General features: G+C 34.9%; 1 protein-coding gene across 3 annotated transcripts; it reads left to right on the top strand.

Moving 5' to 3' along the window:
* The first annotated feature begins 18589 nt into the window (after positions 1-18589).
* On the top strand, positions 18590-21390 carry LOC141677298 (uncharacterized). 3 transcript variants are annotated; one of them, XM_074483166.1, is made up of 7 exons: positions 18590-18854; positions 18936-19025; positions 19108-19262; positions 19864-19984; positions 20640-20696; positions 20917-20927; positions 21003-21390. In XM_074483166.1, the coding sequence occupies exons 1-7, from the start codon at positions 18747-18749 to the stop codon at positions 21247-21249; spliced, it is 789 nt and encodes a 262-aa protein (XP_074339267.1). In that variant the 5' UTR covers positions 18590-18746; the 3' UTR covers positions 21250-21390. The 3 variants fall into 3 exon arrangements, with proteins under 3 accessions (XP_074339267.1, XP_074339266.1, XP_074339265.1); XM_074483165.1 differs by having other exon boundaries at positions 18591-18854; positions 20857-20927; XM_074483164.1 differs by having other exon boundaries at positions 18594-18854; positions 20640-20759; positions 20857-20927.
* Positions 21391-21550: the final 160 nt, after the last annotated feature.

Here is a 21550-nt window from a genome sequence, read left to right as displayed (position 1 = left end):
TTCTCCACAAAATCTGATAGCAGGGCTTTTGTAATAACCCCAATTTTTAGATTTTTTTTTAAACCCTTATGAATAGTGATTTTGCTGATTATACTGAATAAGAAAACTTTTCATACCACACTATGTAGGGGTTCTTTTATTGATCTTCTGAGATATTATTAGTACTCTATGTGGTATATAAGTGTATGTAAAGATTGTCAGAATCCAAATCCGAACACTTTGATTTTTCCCGAAAATCCACCAGATACCGAAATAATTGAGTATAAGGTAACATGATTAAAAGGATTTAAATTTAAGGAATATAAGAGAGGATCATAAAAGGAATATAAAATATTGAGAAAGGTTTAGGGGAACCCAAGTAATAAGATCCCGGGTATGATCTCTCAAACGATAAACGAGAACGAGCTAAGCGAACCGTAAAACAGATAACGACCATTAGCCAAGTAATTAAGCACTAATCAGATGGGATTAGTGGGTTGTGACATCATCCAACCATAAGGTTTTGACAAGTGTCCTTGTGATGATGTAATGGAGGTGATGTCATCACTTTATTAAAGTTAAAGGAAGATATTTACCAAGGATTAGTCCTAGCCAAGCAAATCATTTCACAAACTTTAGAATTCAAGAATCAAGCAAGCTTTCTTCTTCTCCCCACCTAAACTCTCGGTTGGTTTTCTTCAAAAACCAAATCTTAGCTTCTCTTGCTCTAAAATCACAAGGTAATTACCATAGCTTCCTTACCTACTAGTGAATGCATGGTAGAAGTTTGGAAGCCAAATTCCATTCTTAACCTAGGCAAAAAAATCATCAAAAGTGATGATGAATAGTAACTTTCAAGAACTAATGTTAGTTTTCTTCATTTTTATGAAATGTTAAGGTTATACAAGCAAAAATCAAGGTTCTTTTAGGCATTCAAAGCTCTTGGGTTGTGTTAGGAAGCTTCAAGGAGGTATAAACAACTTTCACCTTTAACTTATAGTTTGAACTTTGAGTTTTGATGAGTTTATGGATGGATTAATGTATATATAGAAATATCCATGTATGTATAGCAATATCCATGTATGTTAGATAGTTTGGTTGGATTTGTGGTGATTTTGGATATGAATCTTGGTTAATGGTTAATGAATCTTAAGTTATGGTTAGTAGATCATGTTTGTGGTTGAATGAGTTGGAAAACCTTGAGATTATGGACTGACTTTGCCTTGATATAAATTTTGTTTGATGTATTGTTGATGGTTGGGTGGTTTGTAGTGAATTGGTAAGGAATTGGAGTGGTATAAATATTGGTAATCGCGTAAACATAGCCGTCGTAATGCCCGATTTACCTTAGACTGCTTTTGTTCTTAACATCAGAACCCTTGAAATCACTGCTAGGTTTTGACCATTGCCATGATTAGATAGTTCATGTTACGAGCTTCGTTTTGATATGTGGTTCGTTGGATTCCGATGAACGGTTTAGGAGAAACGGCCGTTTTAAGTAACGACGTTTCGCGAACGAACCCTTACCCCTCGCCTTACTTTGAAACCTTGGTAAAGGACCTTAAATGACTAATTGGAGTATGAAACATTTATAATAAGTGGATTAGGTATTTGGTAAGACACTCGCGAAAGAATCGCCTTAAAACTCGTAATGGTTAATTTATTAAAAATGGTGGAGCCGAGGGTACTCGAGCGACTTAAGAGAATCAGTAAGCGCAAAACGAGCGTTAGAGTCTAATTCGGTTAAAGTATAGATTTACAAGTGACTTTGGTTTAATTCCAACTTACTTGTTGTTTATAGGTTACCAGACTCGTCCCGAGCCATTGTAACCCCCAGTCGCTCAGGCAAGTTTTCTACCCGTTATATTGTTGTTGTGATGTATATATGTATATGCATGATCTTGCGATAAATGCATATTTGTTATTAGCAAATTCTTGCGATATATTGTAGCATGTGATATGGTATATATGCATGCCTGTTTCATATTCTTGAATTATATATCTGTTGGTTAAAATGTTTATAGTTGCATAATACCTATGCTAGAGATAAGCGGTATTCGAGTTTACCCTTAGTATAGGGGATCAAAAGGTGAACATATTTCTAAACCGGGAGTCGATGTTCCCGAGTATAATATATATATATATATTTATATATATATGGTTATAGTTTTCAAAACTATTAATCGAATAAGGTTTATTCGATAACTTTAACTTTATTCTATTTAATGAATATTTATTTAATGAATATTATTTTGAATATTCATTCGAGGGCTTATGACTCAGTTATATTATTTAATGAATATTATTTGAATATTCAATTGAGGATGTATGACTCACTTTATTTTATTTAATGAATATTACTTGAATATTCATTCGAGGACTTATGACTCACTTTATTTTATTTAATGAATATTACTTGAATATTCATTCGAGGACTTATGACTCCTTTATACTATTTAATGAATATTACTTGAATATTCATCCGAGGACTTATGACTCCTTTTATTTTATTTATTGAATATTATTTTGAATATTCATTTGAGGATCTATGACTCCGATTATTTGCTGAGATATATTCTTTATTTTATTAAAGAATAAGGTGTCGATAATCAAACTTATTTTTGATTATTCAAATAAAGATAGTACTTTCGAATAAGTATATCTTTGGTTATTTAATACTCGTTTCAAGTATAAAGTTTTACAACTTCTACTTCAATTATTTTTATAAGGATTATCATTATGGGAATATTATTTAAATAATAATATTCATATATTTTCTAATATATTGGGGCTGATTTACTTCATTAAATCAGCATTACTCCAAACACTCTTTAAAGTGTTTTCGAGTCTTCAAAATGATTTTTAAAAGTTAGAGCGGATCCCAAAACTCATTTTTATAATTAAGATCTTCCTTTTAAAGAGGATTTAAATACTCGCTCAAAACCTGAGGGATCCGGCTCTATGGTGTATTTTATATTCACAACAAGGTTGCAGTTTTGGTAAATGAATTGATTACTTACCCAATGTTCGGGAAGTAAGTCCATCTATCGAGTCGGCATAAGCAACATGGGCTCAGTGGGCGTCCATGATAGTGTAAGTGGCTCAGTGGGAGTCCATCAAATGCATAAGTGGCTGAGTGGCAGTCCAGCATAAGGTCCTATTGCGACCAGGGTGATGACCAGTGGGGAATTCGTCCATCTACTAGTAGAAAAGGTTACTTATTGGTATCTTTGCCTGATCAGCAAGATATCAGGTTTATGCCAAGCTTTTCTCATTTCCAAATTAATTGGATATTGCAACTCTGTTTATAATTTTCATAACAGAGGTTTTCAAGGAGTGTATGAAATGTATATATATTGGTGTATATATATATCGGGATTTAATGAAGTATCTCGTAACTTCATTATTTATAATGATATTAAAAGATTGAATCTATTCAAATCTTGTCTTGTAGTCTCATCTATGTGATGAACTTTTGAACTGATTATAACTTGAACGGTGGTAGTTCACGTAATATTTGGAAAAGATATAAGTATATTGGGGTATCTTGTAACTTCATATTTTCAACTTATATCTAGTTAATGATTATCTTATGCATATCAAAGATTTTTAGAAAAACGTTGAGACAAGGTTAGATATATGAGATCACCTTGCAACGATATTTTTATACAGTTATACACTGGAACTCTGTGTGTATTATGCAGGGAAGAGGACTTCCCATATTTTGAAAAGTATATATGTATATATACTGAATATTTTGCGACTTCATCGCATTAAGATATCAAACTTGGTTCATTTCTTTTGACCAAGACTTTCATGAGTACTATGAGAAGGATCATATATTGTTAATCATTATACATATTATTTTGGTGGGCTTGCTGCTCACCCTTGCTTTCTTCTTTCATCACACAACAATAGATAGAAAAGATGAACATGACCAAGCTCCCGATTCGCAAGCGGTTAGAAAACGTTCCGCAGTCTTTTGAAAGCGTTGATGCCGCCGTAGCTGAGGTAGGAGCTACCAATAGGCTAGGTTTTCAACTATTGATGAACCAGACTTATGTATAATATGAATTGTAATAATGGCAAGGAATATGTAAATTTATTCAGAACCTTTTTAAGGTGTAACGGTTTATAATTGTGGAACATAAGGACTTGTGTTATTTTTGAGTGTTCATCTCTGAGACTATAACTTGTGGTGTGTGTGTTTATTGTGGGGTTACAGTACAGAGTAGTTGATTATTTATTAAGATTGGGTGTTATTAAGGGAAATGGAACTCGTGACAACCCGGATCCCCGACCCCGGATTTGGGGGTGTTACAGAAGTGGTATCAGAGCTAAGCGTTATAAACCTCAGAGATGATGCGACGTTAAGATAATAAGTTCACTCAGATAATAAGAACTCTTGCCAAGTTCATAGTCGGGCTACCTAACGTAGTACTGACAGTTAAAACCCTTATGGGAACCCTTATAAATATCGTGATAGAAGCGTAGTTCGTTATCGTATATGGTAGCGGGACACCGAACCCTGAGGTTGAGGAGTAACAGCGCGATGATGTTTTATTACTAATTGGAGATCGGATTGTGGATCCGATAGAGCGTCCTAACGCAGGACCGGATGATGTTGATATTGAGGATGTAACGGTTGAGGATGTTGTCCTAGAAGGGACAGTTGCTGAGGAGGATCCCATGGAGGATCCTGACAAGAATGAATAAAGGACCATTGAGGAATTGATAACCATGGTTAGGGAAACTACCAGAGGTAGGATTGGCCGGTCACTACCGAAGGTTCGTTCAAGTTTGTAAAGATAGTAGCCCCTTTAACGCGGCTTACTCGTAAGACTGAGAAGTTCGAATGGACAGAGAAATGCGAGAACAACTTTTAAGAACCAGAGCAAAGGTTGGTGACGTTCCCTATGTTGGCGTTGCCGGATGGAAAATGAGATTTTGTGAAGTGTAGTGACGCTTCGCATAAGGAATTAGGGTGCTTCTTATACAGCACAATAAGGTAATCGCGTACGTGTCAAGACAATTAAGGGAATATAAAATTCAATATCCCCACCCATGAGCTTGGGCTCGTGGCAATAGTTTTGCCCTAAAGATTGGAGGCACTACTTGTATGGAGAGAACTGCGAGATTTACACAAGCCATAAGTGCTCTAGTGCATTTTCAGGCAGAAAGAGCTCAGCATGCGCCAGAGGAGGTGGTTAGAGCTAATCAAGAATTATGATTGGGAGATTCTTTATCATTCGGGGAAAGCCAATGTGGTGGCTGATGCCCTTAGTAAAAAGGAGAGACTCAAGATGATAATATCTTTGGGAGAGTTTATAAGAGATTTTGAGAAAATGGAAATAGATGTGAAGGTAACCGGAGCCGGTACCGAAAAGCTGTTTGAGATTGCAATACAACCCGAATTATTGGAAAAGAACATATTATGGCAGAAAAGGTGATGAATGAAGGCATAGAGCCAACAAATAAATAAGAGATTAATACCAAGAAAGATGATAAGGGAATAATGAGGTATTCCTACAGAATTTGGGTTCCAAATGTTCAAGAGCTTAAAGATGAGATCTTAGATGAAAGCTAGTTTGAGGAATAAGATTTAGAGCAAAACCCTGAACGTGATAGTCAGGGAGGTCGCCATCAAGATAGAAGGAACCCATAACATAATGAAGTGGAAAATGAGGATTAAAAACATGTAGGATGACCCCGATTATGGGGAGGAGGAGGGAACGTTCAGACTAAGGAAACATAAGTCGAGTAAGGAAATGAGACCCGAGACGGTACTCCTATACGACAATTTATGGACCTTTCTAGACAGAACTTAGACTATTATCCCCAACCACCACCCTGAGGAAATAATGCGGTGAGAAATTCTTTCAGGACCTTTAAGTCGCTAAGCTCTCAGAGTTCCAAGGAACAAGCTGACCCGGTCGAGGCAAGAGCCTGGCTAAAGGAAATATAGGAATCATTTAAGATTCTAAATGATTGACGAATCACAAAAGAATGTTTTTATCACTTACCCTCCTAAGAGAGAGGCCACCCGCTGGTGAAAGGCAAAGGAAGGCACGGAGCAAGAGATTATAATAAACTGATTTAAGTTCAGTCAATTGTTTTCAGGAAGGTATTTCCCAAGGTTATGGAGATAGTGTAAAAGCTTTAGAGCCAGAACAAAGGCAGAAGAGTATGATGAATTATGAATCTAAGTTGTAAAAGTTGTCAAGATTCGTTCTGAGGACACGAATCCAGAATGACAGGATGTTTGAAATCAATGCTTATGTTGTGTTGGTTTATGAAATAATGATAAGAGAAAGGAAATAAAAAAAAAAGAAACTGAAGTGGAAAGGAATATAAAGGCAGTAGAGTGTGAGGAAAGATAAAGGAGTTGGGTATGAGGAAACCCTAAAGACTCGTAGCAATAGAAATAGAAAAGTATGTAATCGTCAGGATGAGGGTGATTCACCATGAGTTAAATTGATGGTTGAAGGAATAAGAGATACATATATTTTATCCCCTGTAAGTTGGGAGGATTTGAGGAAACCTTGAGATAGTTCGAAGGATAAATATTGAGACACAGATAGACTGAGGAGACAAGAAAATAAGAAATTAGGAAAAATTGGATGAAGGAAGTGACCTTCAAGAATGTGAAGTGTAAGACCGGTGGCTTGATACCCAGAAAGGGAGACGCCATGTATGAAAGATATCCCAACATTGAGGTGACTGTTGAGATAAACAACAAAAGTAAATAAGGAATTATTAAGAAGAGGTTCACGTTGAACACGACCAATATCTTCCAGAACATCCTTATTATCATTACCAAATTAGGCAAGAAAAGCGGATAACCGTTGTTATCTTTTGGAGGCCATATTGATTGACCTCATTTTGAATACAGATGTTATTGTGAAACTAGGCATATACTATCGAGGTGGGAATGATTGAATAAGGCACCCTTATCAGGGATATATGACTTGATTTATCCATGAAAGGATGCATGTACCTTTTAAAGGTGGAATTAAGGATAAAACATCGGTAACTTAAAATGAATCTTGGGGGAATGCAAAAAGGTTGGCATTTCACCCTTAATAGGGACAGTATGAGTTTTGACAGTATGATTTGGAAAGGGTTAAGGTAACAACAACCTTTAAGAATCAGTGGAGAAATTTTCAGAAGTATATAGACAATGGTTCTAGTATTAGTAAATGGTATTTTGATATGCCCTGTATCTAGGGAATACATGAGGAACGATTGAAGGATAACCTTAGAGGTTTTACAGGAAGAAAGGAAATATTCGAAATTCTCAAGAATAAAAATGTTAATAAAGGAAATATGACGTAATTATAATGATGCCAAGTGGGGCACGTGTTAAACCACGATAAAGTATGGATCGAACCAGTAATGGTCGAAATTGTTCAGGGCAATTAAGACTTAAGATAAAAGATGTTCTAAGTATGATTGAGAGTCAGTCATGACAGTGATTAACCTCTAAAGACTGAGGCAATAACTTATGGAAAAATGGTGATATTTTTTTTTTACTCATCAGATTTTAAGGAAAACATCTTCACATAAGCTGTGATTGAAATGAGGTAGAAAATTTATTTGGAGGTGGTTAAAATGACATTGACTGTAAGGAAATTTTACTATTAGGAAAGGCCAAAGAGGTGGCCGACACTTTAAAAGTAAGAGGATAATTATAGGCGCTTGTGCCAAAGGAATACAGTGATGATGGTTAAAGCTATGAAGGTTGTATTATGGTTTGGAAGATTGACATTCCTTCTGATGACTGTGCAATACCCAACCGTAATAGTAGTTGGTAAAGGTTTAATTCGTGTAATCGCCATGAGCGGGCTATCTATCTCAGAAGATACTATCTTGAGATAAGCCAGGACCATGTTTCAAAAAGGACTAGACGAACCCTTGAGTTAAGTCTTCTATTTAAGGCATACGAGTAAGAATGGTATTAACCTGCTATCGTTGCTTTGATTGAAACTCTTCTGCAATTTTATCTGCTTCATGTCATGTAAGTACGTCAAGTTCAGGAGTGTTCTTCATGAATCATGAACGGTGATCATGTTACCTCCTTAGAAGAATTAGATACGAGATGTATGGACTCCGTATGGTTAGCTATTAAGACTTCATGGAAAATGAATGACTACAGTAGGTCAGTGGTGGACCATAGTAATGCTCCAATAAGTCTATGAATAATGAGACAATAACAACTGTGAGAGTTGTATTGTAATGAATGTTGAGATTGAGTACCACTAATCGGGTCGTGGTGATGTATAAGTTATCATTGAATAGACTAATTAAGTAGATTATTTACCTATTGAATATTTATTCCTCCTTATCAAAAGAGAGTCGTATTACTATATGAGGAAGGTTGCGGTGCAAGCATAGAATTCTAGTAACGATGATGTCTAGAATGAGATCCCAGATTCGATTTTCGATATCGAGGGAGTTTCAAAGGTGATGGTGTATAAGCTCGAGGAAGAAAATGGGTCCATAGAATGATGGACGGAATAGCAAAAATATTTAGGCATGTGAAATATGATGCTGTAATACTTGATGTTGATATAAATACATATATGTTTTATTCTCCTATGACAAACCTCTATAGTTCAGAGGTAGGTTCCAAGCCAGATATTTTGTGGCAGTATATTTTTTTTTATATATACAATTCTCTTCAATTCGTTCTTTTCTCTCATTTTCATTTCATGTAAGTTGAGAAGAACAACCCTTCCAGAAGGGGAGGTATTGCCGAATGACTATCTATCTGTGTGATAGAAGCCTAGTAGGATACCACATGTTGTTTAATTGCTTGTTAAGTACTAAAGGCTGGCCACCTTCTGTACTAACTATGCGATATAACAAGTGTTCATGATCATAGTGATCTCTCAATAAATTCTTTTACTTCTATATGAAGGACTAAGCTTTCGAAGATAGAAGCAGCTGAAAAAAAAAGTAGTAAAGTTGTGGTGGTATTCGGAATGGAAACACATTCGTGATACTAAGGTTGAAGAGGTTATTAAAAGGTTATAGAACGCTAACGAGCAAAAGTATAACCAGTATAATATTAGGAACGGAAGGTAGTAGCGATTACGAACTGGAAAAGAATGGGTATTGAGAAGCAAAAGCTCTAATGCTAAAAGCTATAATGAGAGTCTGTGCAATAGACTTGAAAGAAATTGGAATGATCACTTAACACGGATTGAGTTTCTTACGACAATAGATCATATGTCATTATCGAGATGTCGCCTTATGAGATCTTTGAGGGAAGATAATGTCGATCTCCCTTATGTTAGGATGAAGTGTAGAGCGCAAGATGCTCAGACCAGCAGTAGTCCAAAGGACCAAGGATATAATAGATCTAATCAGAGGACGACTGGTAGTAACCCAAGATGGACATAAGAAGTATGTCGATTTGACACGAAAGGACAAAGAATAGGAAGTAGGGGACCTAGTGTTGTTAAAGGTATCCCCTTGGAAACCCTTGGAAAGGATTGATGAGATTCAGAAAGAAAGGAAAGCTAAGTCCACAATTTGTCGGACCCTTGGATATATTAAGAAGTATTGGGAAGTTAGCATATGAGCTAGCCTTACCCCAGAACATGTAGCAAGTCATAACGTGTTTCACGTATCAATGTTAAGGAAGTGTAATTAGGATGCCAGATAAATAGGGGCATATGAGCGCATAGACATGCAACCAGACGTAACCTATATAGAGCAACCAGGAAGGGTTATAGATTGAAAAAGGAACAAGTGCTTAGGAGAAGGGTTATCAAACTATTCAGAGTTTGATGGAAGAACCACAATGTGGGAAAATTTACTTGAGAGTTAGAAAGTGTAATGCTAAGAAAGTATCCATATTCATTTTCTATCTGATTCCAGGACGGAATCCTTTTAAGGAGGGGAGACTGTAATAACCCCAATTTTTGGATTTTTTTTAAACCCTTATGAATAGTGATTTTGCTGATTATACTGAATAAGAAAACTTTTCATACCACACTATGTAGGGGTTCTTTTATTGATCTTCTGAGATATTATTAGTACTCTATGTGGTATATAAGTGTATGTAAAGATTGTCAGAATCCAAATCCGAACACTTTGATTTTTCCCGAAAATCCACCAGATACCGAAATAATTGAGTATAAGGTAACATGATTAAAAGGATTTAAATTTAAGGATTATAAGAGAGGATCATAAAAGGAATATAAAATATTGAGAAAGGTTTAGGGGAACCCAAGTAATAAGATCCCGGGTATGATCTCTCAAACGATAAACGAGAACGAAAGCTAAGCGAACCGTAAAACAGATAACGACCATTAGCCAAGTAATTAAGCACTAATCAGATGGGATTAGTGGGTTGTGACATCATCCAACCATAAGGTTTGGACAAGTGTCCTTGTGATGATGTAATGGAGGTGATGTCATCACTTTATTAAAGTTAAAGGAAGATATTTACCAAGGATTAATCCTAGCCAAGCAAATCATTTCACAAACTTTAGAATTCAAGAATCAAGCAAGCTCTCTTCTTCTCCCCACCTAAACTCTCGGTTGGTTTTCTTCAAAAACCAAATCTTAGCTTCTCTTGCTCTAAAATCACAAGGTAATTACCATAGCTTCCTTACCTACTAGTGAATGCATGGTAGAAGTTTGGAAGCCAAATTCCATTCTTAACCTAGGCAAAAAAATCATCAAAAGTGATGATAAATAGTAACTTTCAAGAACTAATGTTAGTTTTCTTCATTTTTATGAAATGTTAAGGTTATACAAGCAAGGATCAAGGTTCTTTTAGGCATTCAAAGCTCTTGGGTTGTGTTAGGAAGCTTCAAGGAGGTATAAACAACTTTCACCTTTAACTTATAGTTTGAACTTTGAGTTTTGATGAGTTTATGGATGGATTAATGTATATATAGAAATATCCATGTATGTATAGCAAGATCCATGTATGTTAGATAGTTTGGTTGGATTTGTGGTGATTTTGGATATGAATCTTGGTTAATGGTTAATGAATCTTAAGTTATGGTTAGTAGATCATGTTTGTGGTTGAATGAGTTGGAAAACCTTGAGATTATGGACTGACTTTGCCTTGATCTAAATTTTGTTTGATGTATTGTTGATGGTTGGGTGGTTTGTAGTGAATTGGTAAGGAATTGGAGTGGTATAAATATTGGTAATCGCGTAAACATAGCCGTCGTAATGCCCGATTTACCTTAGACTGCTTTTGTTCTTAACATCAGAACCCTTGAACTCACTGCTAGGTTTTTACCATTGCCATGATTAGATAGTTCATGTTACGAGCTTCGTTTTGATATGTGGTTCGTTGGATTCCGATGAACGGTTTAGGAGAAACGGCCGTTTTAAGTAACGACGTTTCGCGAACGAACCCTTACCCCTCGCCTTACTTTGAAACCTTGGTAAAGGACCTTAAATGACTAATTAGAGTATGAAACATTTATAATAAGTGGATTAGGTATTTGGTAAGACACTCGCAAAAGAATCGCCTTAAAACTCGTAATGGTTAATTTATTAAAAATGGTGGAGCCGAGGGTACTCGAGCGACTTAAGAGAATCAGTAAGCGCAAAACGAGCGTTAGAGTCTAATTCGGTTAAAGTATAGATTTACAAGTGACTTTGGTTTAATTCCAACTTACTTGTTGTTTATAGGTTACCAGACTCGTCCCGAGCCATTGTAACCCCCAGTCGCTCAGGCAAGTTTTCTACCCGTTATATTGTTGTTGTGATGTATATATGTATATGCATGATCTTGCGATAAATGCATATTTGTTATTAGCAAATTCTTGCGATATATTGTAGCATGTGATATGGTATATATGCATGCATGTTTCATATTCTTGAATTATATATCTGTTGGTTAAAATGCTTATAGTTGCATAATACCTATGCTAGAGATAAGCGGTATTCGAGTTTACCCTTAGTATAGGGGATCAAAAGGTGAACATATTTCTAAACCGGGAGTCGATGTTCCCGAGTATAATATATATATATATATATATATTTATATATATATGGTTATAGTTTTCAAAACTATTAATCGAATAAGGTTTATTCGATAACTTTAACTTTATTCTATTTAATGAATATTTATTTAATGAATATTATTTTGAATATTCATTCGAGGGCTTATGACTCAGTTATATTATTTAATGAATATTATTTGAATATTCAATTGAGGATGTATGACTCACTTTATTTTATTTAATGAATATTACTTGAATATTCATTCGAGGACTTATGACTCACTTTATTTTATTTAATGAATATTACTTCAATATTTATTCGAGGACTTATGACTCCTTTATACTATTTAATGAATATTAGTTGAATATTCATCTGAGGACTTATGACTCCTTTTATTTTATTTATTGAATATTATTTTGAATATTCATTTGAGGATCTATGACTCCGATTATTTGCTGAGATATATTCTTTATTTTATTAAAGAATAAGGTGTCGATAATCAAACTTATTTTTGATTATTCAAATAAAGATAGTACTTTCGAATAAGTATATCTTTGGTTATTTAATACTCGTTTCAAGTATAAAGTTTTACAACTTCTACTTCAATTATTTTTATAAGGATTATCATTATGGGAATATTATTTAAATAATAATATTCATATATTTTCTAATATATTGGGGCTGATTTACTTCATTAAATCAGCATTACTCCAAACACTCTTTAAAGTGTTTTCGAGTCTTCAAAATGATTTTTAAAAGTTAGAGCGGATCCCAAAACTCATTTTTATAATTAAGATCTTCCTTTTAAAGGGGATTTAAATACTCGCTCAAAACCTGAGGGATCCGGCTCTATGGTGTATTTTATATTCACAACAAGGTTGCAGTTTTGGTAAATGAATTGATTACTTACCCAACGTTCGGGAAGTAAGTCCATCTATCGAGTCGGCATAAGCAACATGGGCTCAGTGGGCGTCCATGATAGTGTAAGTGGCTCAGTGGGAGTCCATCAAATGCATAAGTGGCTGAGTGGCAGTCCAGCATAAGGTCCTATTGCGACCAGGGTGATGACCAGTGGGGAATTCGTCCATCTACTAGTAGAAAAGGTTACTTATTGGTATCTTTGCCTGATCAGCAAGATATCAGGTTTATGCCAAAGTTTTCTCCTTTCCAAATTCATTGGATATTGCAACTCTGTTTATAATTTTCATAACAGAGGTTTTCAAGGAGTGTATGAAATGTATATATATAGGTGTATATATATATCAGGATTTAATGAAGTATCTCGTAACTTCATTATTTATAATGATATTCAAAGATTGAATCTATTCAAATCTTGTCTTGTAGTCTCATCTATGTGATGAACTTTTGAACTGATTATAACTTGAACGGTGGTAGTTCAAGTAATATTTGGAAAAGATATAAGTATATTGGGGTATCTTGTAACTTCATATTTTCAACTTATATCTAGTTAATGATTATCTTATGAATATCAAAGATTTTCAGAAAAACGTTGAGACAAGGTTAGATATATGAGATCACCTTGCAACGATATTTTTATACAGTTATACACTGGAACTCTGTGTGTATTATGCAGGGAAGATGACTTCCCATATTTTGAAAAGTATATATGTATATATACTGAATATTTTGCGACTTCATCGCATTAAGATATCAAACTTGGTTCATTTCTTTTGACCAAGACTTTCATGAGTACTATGAGAAGGCTCATATATTGTTAATCATTATACATATTATTTTGGTGGGCTTGCTGCTCACCCTTGCTTTCTTCTTTCATCACACAACAACAGATAGAAAAGATGAACAGGACCAAGCTCCCGATTCGCAAGCGGTTAGAAAACATTTCGCAGTCTTCTGAAAGCGTTGATGCCGCCGTAGCTGAGGTAGGAGCTACCAATAGGCTAGGTTTTCAACTATTAATGAACCAGACTTATGTATAATATGAATTGTAATAATGGCAAGGAATATGTAAATTTATTCAGAACCTTTTTAAGGTGTAACGGTTTATAATTGTGGAACATAAGGACTTGTGTTATTTTTGAGTGTTCATCTCTGAGACTATAACTTGTGGTGTGTGTGTTTATTGTGGGGTCACAGTACAGAGTAGTTGATTATTTATTAAGATTGAGTGTTATTAAGGGAAATGGAACTCGTGACAACCCGGATCCCCGACCCCGAATTTGGGGGTGTTACAGTATTTCCAGTCATATGTCCTGAACATCCACTGTCCAGAACTAGGATGTTCTTCATGTTGTCCTGCAATCATAAAGACCACTAATGGTTAGTTTTAAGGACCCAGACTTACTTGGATTCTTTGGCCTTTTTAAGTTTGTTAACATTTGCAGCGGATTTAACATCAGAGTTTATGCTAACATTTTTCTGATCAGTATTAACAGTATCAGACTTTACATCATACTTTACACTAGAAGGAATTAATGCAACTTTCTTCAAAGAAGGTTTTATCTGATAATAATCATAGTACAAACTATGATATTCCTTACAAGTATAAATGGAATGTCATGTACTACCACAATGAAAATAAGGATTTTGTGGCTTGAACCTAACCGACTGACTCTTAACTCCTAACTTAAAAGGTAAGGAGTTTATATTCTTATTCTTCCTGCAAAAAGAAGCCAGATGGTTAGAGTTTTCACATTTATAGAATTTCTTTCTAGGAGCATTAGGAACATGCATATAATTGTTGCTTTTATTCACTCCTTCCTTTCCATTCCTATTTTTCCTAGCTGCCTTTACCTTGTTTACAGTGGTAATCTCTTTCAGCTTATGTTTAAGTTGCTTCTTTGTCATGAAGCCTATGTTAACTTCAGTTGGTTTATCCAGTTCTAATTTGTCAGAAGTTGACTCTGCTCTCACTTCTGTCTCAACCTCTTTCATCTTTTTAGAATCAGACTTTACAGTTTTAGCTACAAATTTAACAGGATTTACCTTTGGCTTAGTAGTCTGTTTAAAATTAATTCGCTTAACTTGTTCAGTTCCTTTTTCACTTTTCTCATCTCCATAACCTAAGCCCTCTTTCCAGTTCTCACAACTTAGTATATTCTGAGTTGTTCTGCCAGAGTTAGTCTAAGTCCTGATAATCTCTCTCTCCTTTTCTAACTCAGTTTTTAGAGATTTATTCATTTTTAGCACTTCATCTCTAACATAGAAAGCATCATCTCTATCCTTCTGAGTTTGATGGAACATAACTAACTCTTTTTCTAAATAATCATTCCTCTTTTTAAAAGCAAGATTTTCAGAAGTTAATCTTTCACATGTTAAAGTTTGATCTCTATAGCTAATAAACATGGTTTTAAGATATAACCTCAACTCAGTAATATCATCAGTATGAAAGACATAAGTTGTTTGAGGTACCTTTAACTCAGCAGCATCAGAACTGCTATCAGCATTTGCCATCAAGGCATAGTTCTCCTCATCTTCAGAATCTGAGGTGTCTGTCCATCTTTTCTTCTTTATGACAAGAGCCTTGCCTTTATTACTCTTTCCTTTCTTGCAGTCAGGAGATATGTGGCCTTTCTCACCACAGTTGTAGCATTTGACATTTGAGTAATCTCCTCTGTCAGACTTTCCTCCTTTGCCTTCAGATTTTCTGAAGCCCTTCTTATCAGAACTTCTACCTTTCCTTGAAAACTTCTTTCCCATTCTGAATTTCCTGTAGGCTATCTTTGTGATACCCTTCACCATAAGAGCACACAGCTTCATCATCTCTTCATCAGCATCTACTTCAGGTAGACTTTCAGTTTCTGAATCATCATCATCAGAACTTGATGATTCTGAATCAGACTTTATGATGAAAGCTTTTTCTTTTCCTTTCTTTGAGATAGCCACTTTGGGGGATTCCTCCTCAGCATTAAGAGCAACTGTTCTTGACTTTCTCCTATGTCTCTTGCTTCTTTGATCCATCTCAAGTTCATAAGTCTTGAGCATTCCATAAATTTCATCAAGAGTAGTTTCATCAAGAGCATAATTATCTCTTATAATAGTAGCTTTCAAATCCCAACTTTCAGGAAGAGCTAAAAGTAATTTTAGATTTGAATCTTCAATGTCATATTCCTTGTCCACCAATGACAGATCATTCAAGAGTTTGACAAACCTGTCATATAAGTCAGTTAATGACTCATCACTTCTTGAGTCAAAGTGCTCATACTCTTGAGGAGTATAGTCCTCCTGTTTTTCTTGATTGCATCAGTTCCCTGACACCTTGTCTCCAAAGCATCCCATATCTCCTTTACAGTCTTGCATTGAATTACCCTATTTGACATGACATTATCAGTGGTACTATGCAGCAGATGCCTTACCTTTGCATCCTTGGCAATAGATGAGATATCTTCAGTTGTGTATTCACTTTTCTCCTTTGGTATGGTCTTTGCTGGCTGATCTGCAACTACAACAGAGAGCTTGGTTGGCTTATGCGGTCCTTCATAAATTCTGTCAAGGTATTCTGGATCTGTAACTTCCAGAAACATAGCCATCTTCACTTTCCATATGGAATACTCAGAAGGTCTCAACATGGGAACCCTGATAGTCTCATATCGACTATGGGTTTGAGCCTTTGGAGTTTCTTCAGTTTTGGCGGGCTTGGTTGGATTTTCTGCTTCTTCAGACATGATTGTTTTGGATCTTTACTGTATGTGTGTTAATAGATGGGCTCTGATACCACTTGTTAGGTCACACAACACTGTAGAAGGGGGTTGAATACAGTGTAGAATACAATCAAATCGATTTAAAGCACAAGTAACAGAAAACAGATGTATTCGATATAATAAACTTTGTTACAATGGAACTGTTCTATCTCAGTGATGAACAAATATCACGAGAGATGCTAGGTTACAATTGTATGATCTTCTCGATGATCGTAACTCTTTTAGAGTAAACCTATGTCTGTGTTTATATAAACACATAGTTACAAGATAACTTCTAGTTGATATGGAATATAATTATGTCTCCTAAAATATATCAACCAGATATCTTATATAATTCTTCTAGTCCTCTAACTCTTTCCATGCATCTCTTCTTCTTGTATTAGTCTCGATCTTCTTTCCTGTAAATCAGCTTCCTTCCTTAACTGTTAGTCCTCCAGTACTTAAGTTCTGATACCCATCTTCTGATATTATCTTCTGATAATCTAAGTCTTGATATCCTTAAGTCCTGACTTCTAGTAAGTCCTGTTTCCAGTAAGAACTGATATTTTCTGTTAGTTAAGATCTGAAAACTAAACATGAAACATATTAGACATGACATCTCATATATATCCAACAATGCAGATTGTAAAAGTATCTTTCCATTTTTACAAAGTTCGAAACTCTTACAAAATTGTTTCAGCATTTCTTGAAAGCTTGATTTGACAAGGAAAAATCATGTCCAATTTGATTCACAGCATTTAAAGCCTTACAAACTTGTAACACTCATTATTTAAAGCTCCTTTGATTGTATATAATACCTTTTGATAAGAGTTTTAGATTTTTAGAGTGATAAGAAGAACCCTGATTTATAGTTTGTTGCTTTTATTATTTTTATATTTGTAGCTTCGAAACTTTTTATTTGGAGTTGTAAGCAAACCCTCCGGGTATTTATACTTTTGAATAAAAAGAATATTTACCCTGAATCTCTATGTTTGTTTATTTCGTTTTAGTTTTGATATTCCGCTGCATTAATTTGATAAAAACGAAAAATATACATTCACCCATCTCTGTATGTACCTTTTGGACCTAACAATATGTATACGATGTTATTATTTTTCTTAATATTTTTACAAATTTATACTGTTTTACATTTTTTTAATTTTTTTAATATTTTTTTTCAAATTTTTACCGATGCGGCTGATTTTTAACCGATTAATCCGATTTTCGTAAAAAATGATTTTTGACTCCATTTTCAGCTAATTAGTTCGATTTCCTACGGAACAGTTAGTCTAGGGGTGTTCACGGATTGGTTTGGTCCGGATTTTTGTTTTTTCGAACCGAACCAGTAATAACGGTTTTTTGAAATTCAAAACCAAATCGGACCAATTAAATGCCGAGACCAAACCAAACCATAAAATAACGGATTGGTTCGGTTCCGAACCACGGTTTGAACTTAATCATTTACTTTCTTTTGTTTTTATTAAACTTACAACCAAACAGTTATTTAAGTCAATGTAATATAAAATTTATTATATATTACATATAAGTGTGTGATATATATTTACAAATATTTAGTTTATATATAACTTTCATATACTTTAATTTAATTTAAATAATATTAAGTATATGAACTAGAGTATAACTACGACATATTAACAATTAACTAAGTTTTTATTTGAAAAGTAATTTGATGTTTTTAATATAATATACACTCACATACACAAAACCATAATTTATAATCATAACTCGTATGTATATACTAGAATTTTTATATATTATTATATAATGGTCCGATTTCGTTTAAACGGTGTTAATTTATTGAAAACCATAACTAAACCATTTATGCGTAAACAATACGGTTAACCGAACTATTAAAAACAGTTTTAACAGTTTCGGTTTTTCTTGGTTCGGATTACCTTGATCCAGTCCGGATTCACGGTCTCATGGATTTTTTAAAAACCCAGGTTAGTCGCCGAATTTTAGAATAGTGGGTGTCTACGATGATATAAAGGCAATCTTTTCGTCATTTCCTCGTGTTGTGGTCCGCAGGAAGGAGGGAAATTGTAGGCGGGAAAACAGTGAGATTGGAAGAGAGAGAGAGAGAGAGGAGAGAGGAGAGAGGAGAGAGAGATGAGGTCGTGGGAAGTAGATGGAGAATCAGCAGACCTAGAGTGTGAGATAGATAACGTACAGGGCATGGTGGATGCCCTCTCTTCCGTCCGTTGGAAACGCCATCAGGTACATCCCTTAACCCCCCACCCCTTCTATTTACTTTTTGGGCTACTTTAATTAATAAAATTCTATTTTATAAAAAAATAGGATGCAGTTATTGAATTATCCGAGCATGGTATTGTTCTAGTAGTTGAAGATTCCTCTTGTCTTCAAGCCAAAGTCTATCTTCAGAAAGAGGTCTTCTTCTTATCAATTCTTCTTACCCATTAATTTTTATATGTACAATTGTTCAATTCTATCATCATTTCGATTCCTGTAGCTTTTTGTTCGATACGAGTATAGCGCTCAAGCTCGTGTTCGCTTTGGTGTTAGTTTGGGACTCTTTGTTGATTCTCTCAACACTTTCTCCCTTCCTGCTCATTCCTCCACTATCCAGATTCGATATCCTGGCCCTGATATGCAGCTTCTTCTCAAGTACATGCCCTTTTTTCCCCTTCCTTGTTTCTCGTTTTGTTTTATATTACTGTTTGTTCTTCGAGTTTTAGGTTTGTTTATCAAGTTAAGGGAATTGATATGAATAATTATGTGAGTTGGTCCAATTTCATTTGCTGATATTTATGTGTCTTGTAAAATTAGATCGATTTTTTATTTTGTAGCTCATACAGTTAGATGTTTGTATCTACTACTTAATCAATTAGGTGCATTTTCATGCTAATTAATTCGCTGCATTCTGATGCTAATCAATTCTGTGCATTTTTCCTATTATGTTGTACGTGTTCTGATTATATCTGCCACCACAACATGTCAACATATGAACATAGTTTGCCGTTGGTTGTTTAAAGATTATTCTTTTTTTAGTGTATTGGACGTCAAAGTTTATTGTTTGAGAATGAATAAACGGTCATTGCTTTGGCCACACGTATAACTATTTCTTTTTTGTATCTTTAGAAGTACCTGATCGGATGCCTGTCACGTAATTTTTCATGCTACATTAGTAATGGTACCATTTGTAAATTTGATATTGACATCAATTACATCCCTTTACATATCGTCAGTTTTTATCTTCTTCGGTTAGGTCTGTTGACTCGTTAGATGCTTGTATTTACGCGGAGATCAGGACACGAATTCCTGAAACAATTTCATGGGACTACAACTTTGAGCCTGCAGGAAGCACTCCTCTGAGTTTTACTGTTAAGGTGCATCTCTTTTGTAATCAGTACCCAGTGAAAAGTAGATTCCCGATATATTATTAGTTATTATCTTTAAAAATTGTGTATGTAGTAGATTGAGAGGCATCACAAGTAGTTCATTTTATTGAGAATTATAATAACCAATGATGTTCATTAGTCTTTTAGTGGCTACTGTGTCTTGGTAATTGTTATAATTACATTATCAATATGTTTTACTTATGTTCTTGATAGAATATTTCGGAATATGATACGAAAATCCTGCTTTACGTCATTGCATAATCAAAAACAGAATATAGTTGAGCTGGTTTGTTGTAAATTGAGATATAGTTACTTGGTTGTTTCTTTTCACCAGAGTTTGTCTTCGTAGTCATTTGGTGTTTTTATGGGCTGTGAAGGTAGTTTTTCCTTCCGATTATACTCCGTAAAATGATTGAATCCCCTTTTGATGTTTGTTCATATACTTAATAAATCGCTAAAGACATTCCTATATTTTAGAGAAAACTTAGTTTTAGTTTTCCTGTTCTGGTCGGTTAAACGATCAGTAAAATTTGGTGTTAGCATTAATAGGGGTCCCAGATATTTTTCACTCTTTGTTTATTGAATTATAGATAGTCTTAAAAGCACACTCACTTTTCTAAAGTCAATAGCAATTAACCTGCAGTCAGCAGCTCTAAAGGAAGCTATTGATGACTTGGAATGGCCAGGCTCAAGCATCCAAGTAAGCCTCCAACCAGCTCCTCCAGTTGTTACATTTAAAGGTGAAGGTCACGGAGACTTGCAGGTTGAACTTTTCTTCCTTTAAATGAAAAAGGAATAAAAACATATTTAGCCAGGTGTTTAACCTTTATAGCAGTTTTCGCACATGGTTTCTCTTGCAGATTGATTTAATGTATTATGCAAATACTGATCTGTTAACTGCATTCCATTGTGATCACCAGGAATCCCACAGGTAATGGTTTTGAGTCACTTCATTAGAAGCACCAGCTCACAACTCATATCTCTAATTATTTCCCTGGTGTGGTAGGTACAAGTATAAGTTCCTTCGTGCAACAACTTCCAACATTCCAAGCAGTGTTATCAAAGAAAATCGAGGAAGCAAGTTTACAATTGGACGAGGTGGAATGTTGAAAGTTCAGCACCTGGTGTCAGTTGCAAAACCATCCAACTCACATTCCCACGCAGACTCAGCTGGCTATCTGCAACCAAGCCGTATTGCCTATATTGAGTTCTTTGTCAAACCAGAGGTCGGTGATGTTAACGCAGATGATTAAAAAGCATTGTAAGGACAAATCTCTGATTGTAGATCTTGCAAAGTAGAGAGAACTGAAATTAGATTTCCAATATTTTGGCCAATGTAAGGCGTATATGATTCTAGTAGATTTGACCGCACTGTGGCATCATTTTAGCCATTAGCCACTATCTTGTTCTAGTCTACATTCATTACCATAAATTATAAGGAGATGTTGGATACTTCTTAGAACAATTGGAAAAATTTAGGTATAACCATAGTAATTTTAGGTATAGATAGATTAAAATTTCTACGAGGTAAAACGTAAAAACCATGTAAAGTAT

This window comes from Apium graveolens, chromosome 8 (genome assembly GCF_009905375.1).
Source record: "Apium graveolens cultivar Ventura chromosome 8, ASM990537v1, whole genome shotgun sequence".
Taxonomy (NCBI): domain Eukaryota; kingdom Viridiplantae; phylum Streptophyta; class Magnoliopsida; order Apiales; family Apiaceae; genus Apium; species Apium graveolens.
Note: the sequence above shows the minus strand (reverse complement) of the source record. Positions and strands in the feature narration are given on the sequence as shown.

Excerpts from the sequence above, each read along its gene's own strand:
- LOC141677298 (XM_074483164.1), top strand. The coding sequence starts at position 18,747 with ATGAGGTCGTGGGAAGTAGATGGAGAATCAGCAGACCTAGAGTGTGAG. Across the intron at positions 19,985-20,639 it reads CTCTGAGTTTTACTGTTAAG|TCAGCAGCTCTAAAGGAAGC; the intron begins GTGCATCTCTTT and ends ATTAACCTGCAG. Across the intron at positions 20,928-21,002 it reads GATCACCAGGAATCCCACAG|GTACAAGTATAAGTTCCTTC; the intron begins GTAATGGTTTTG and ends CTGGTGTGGTAG.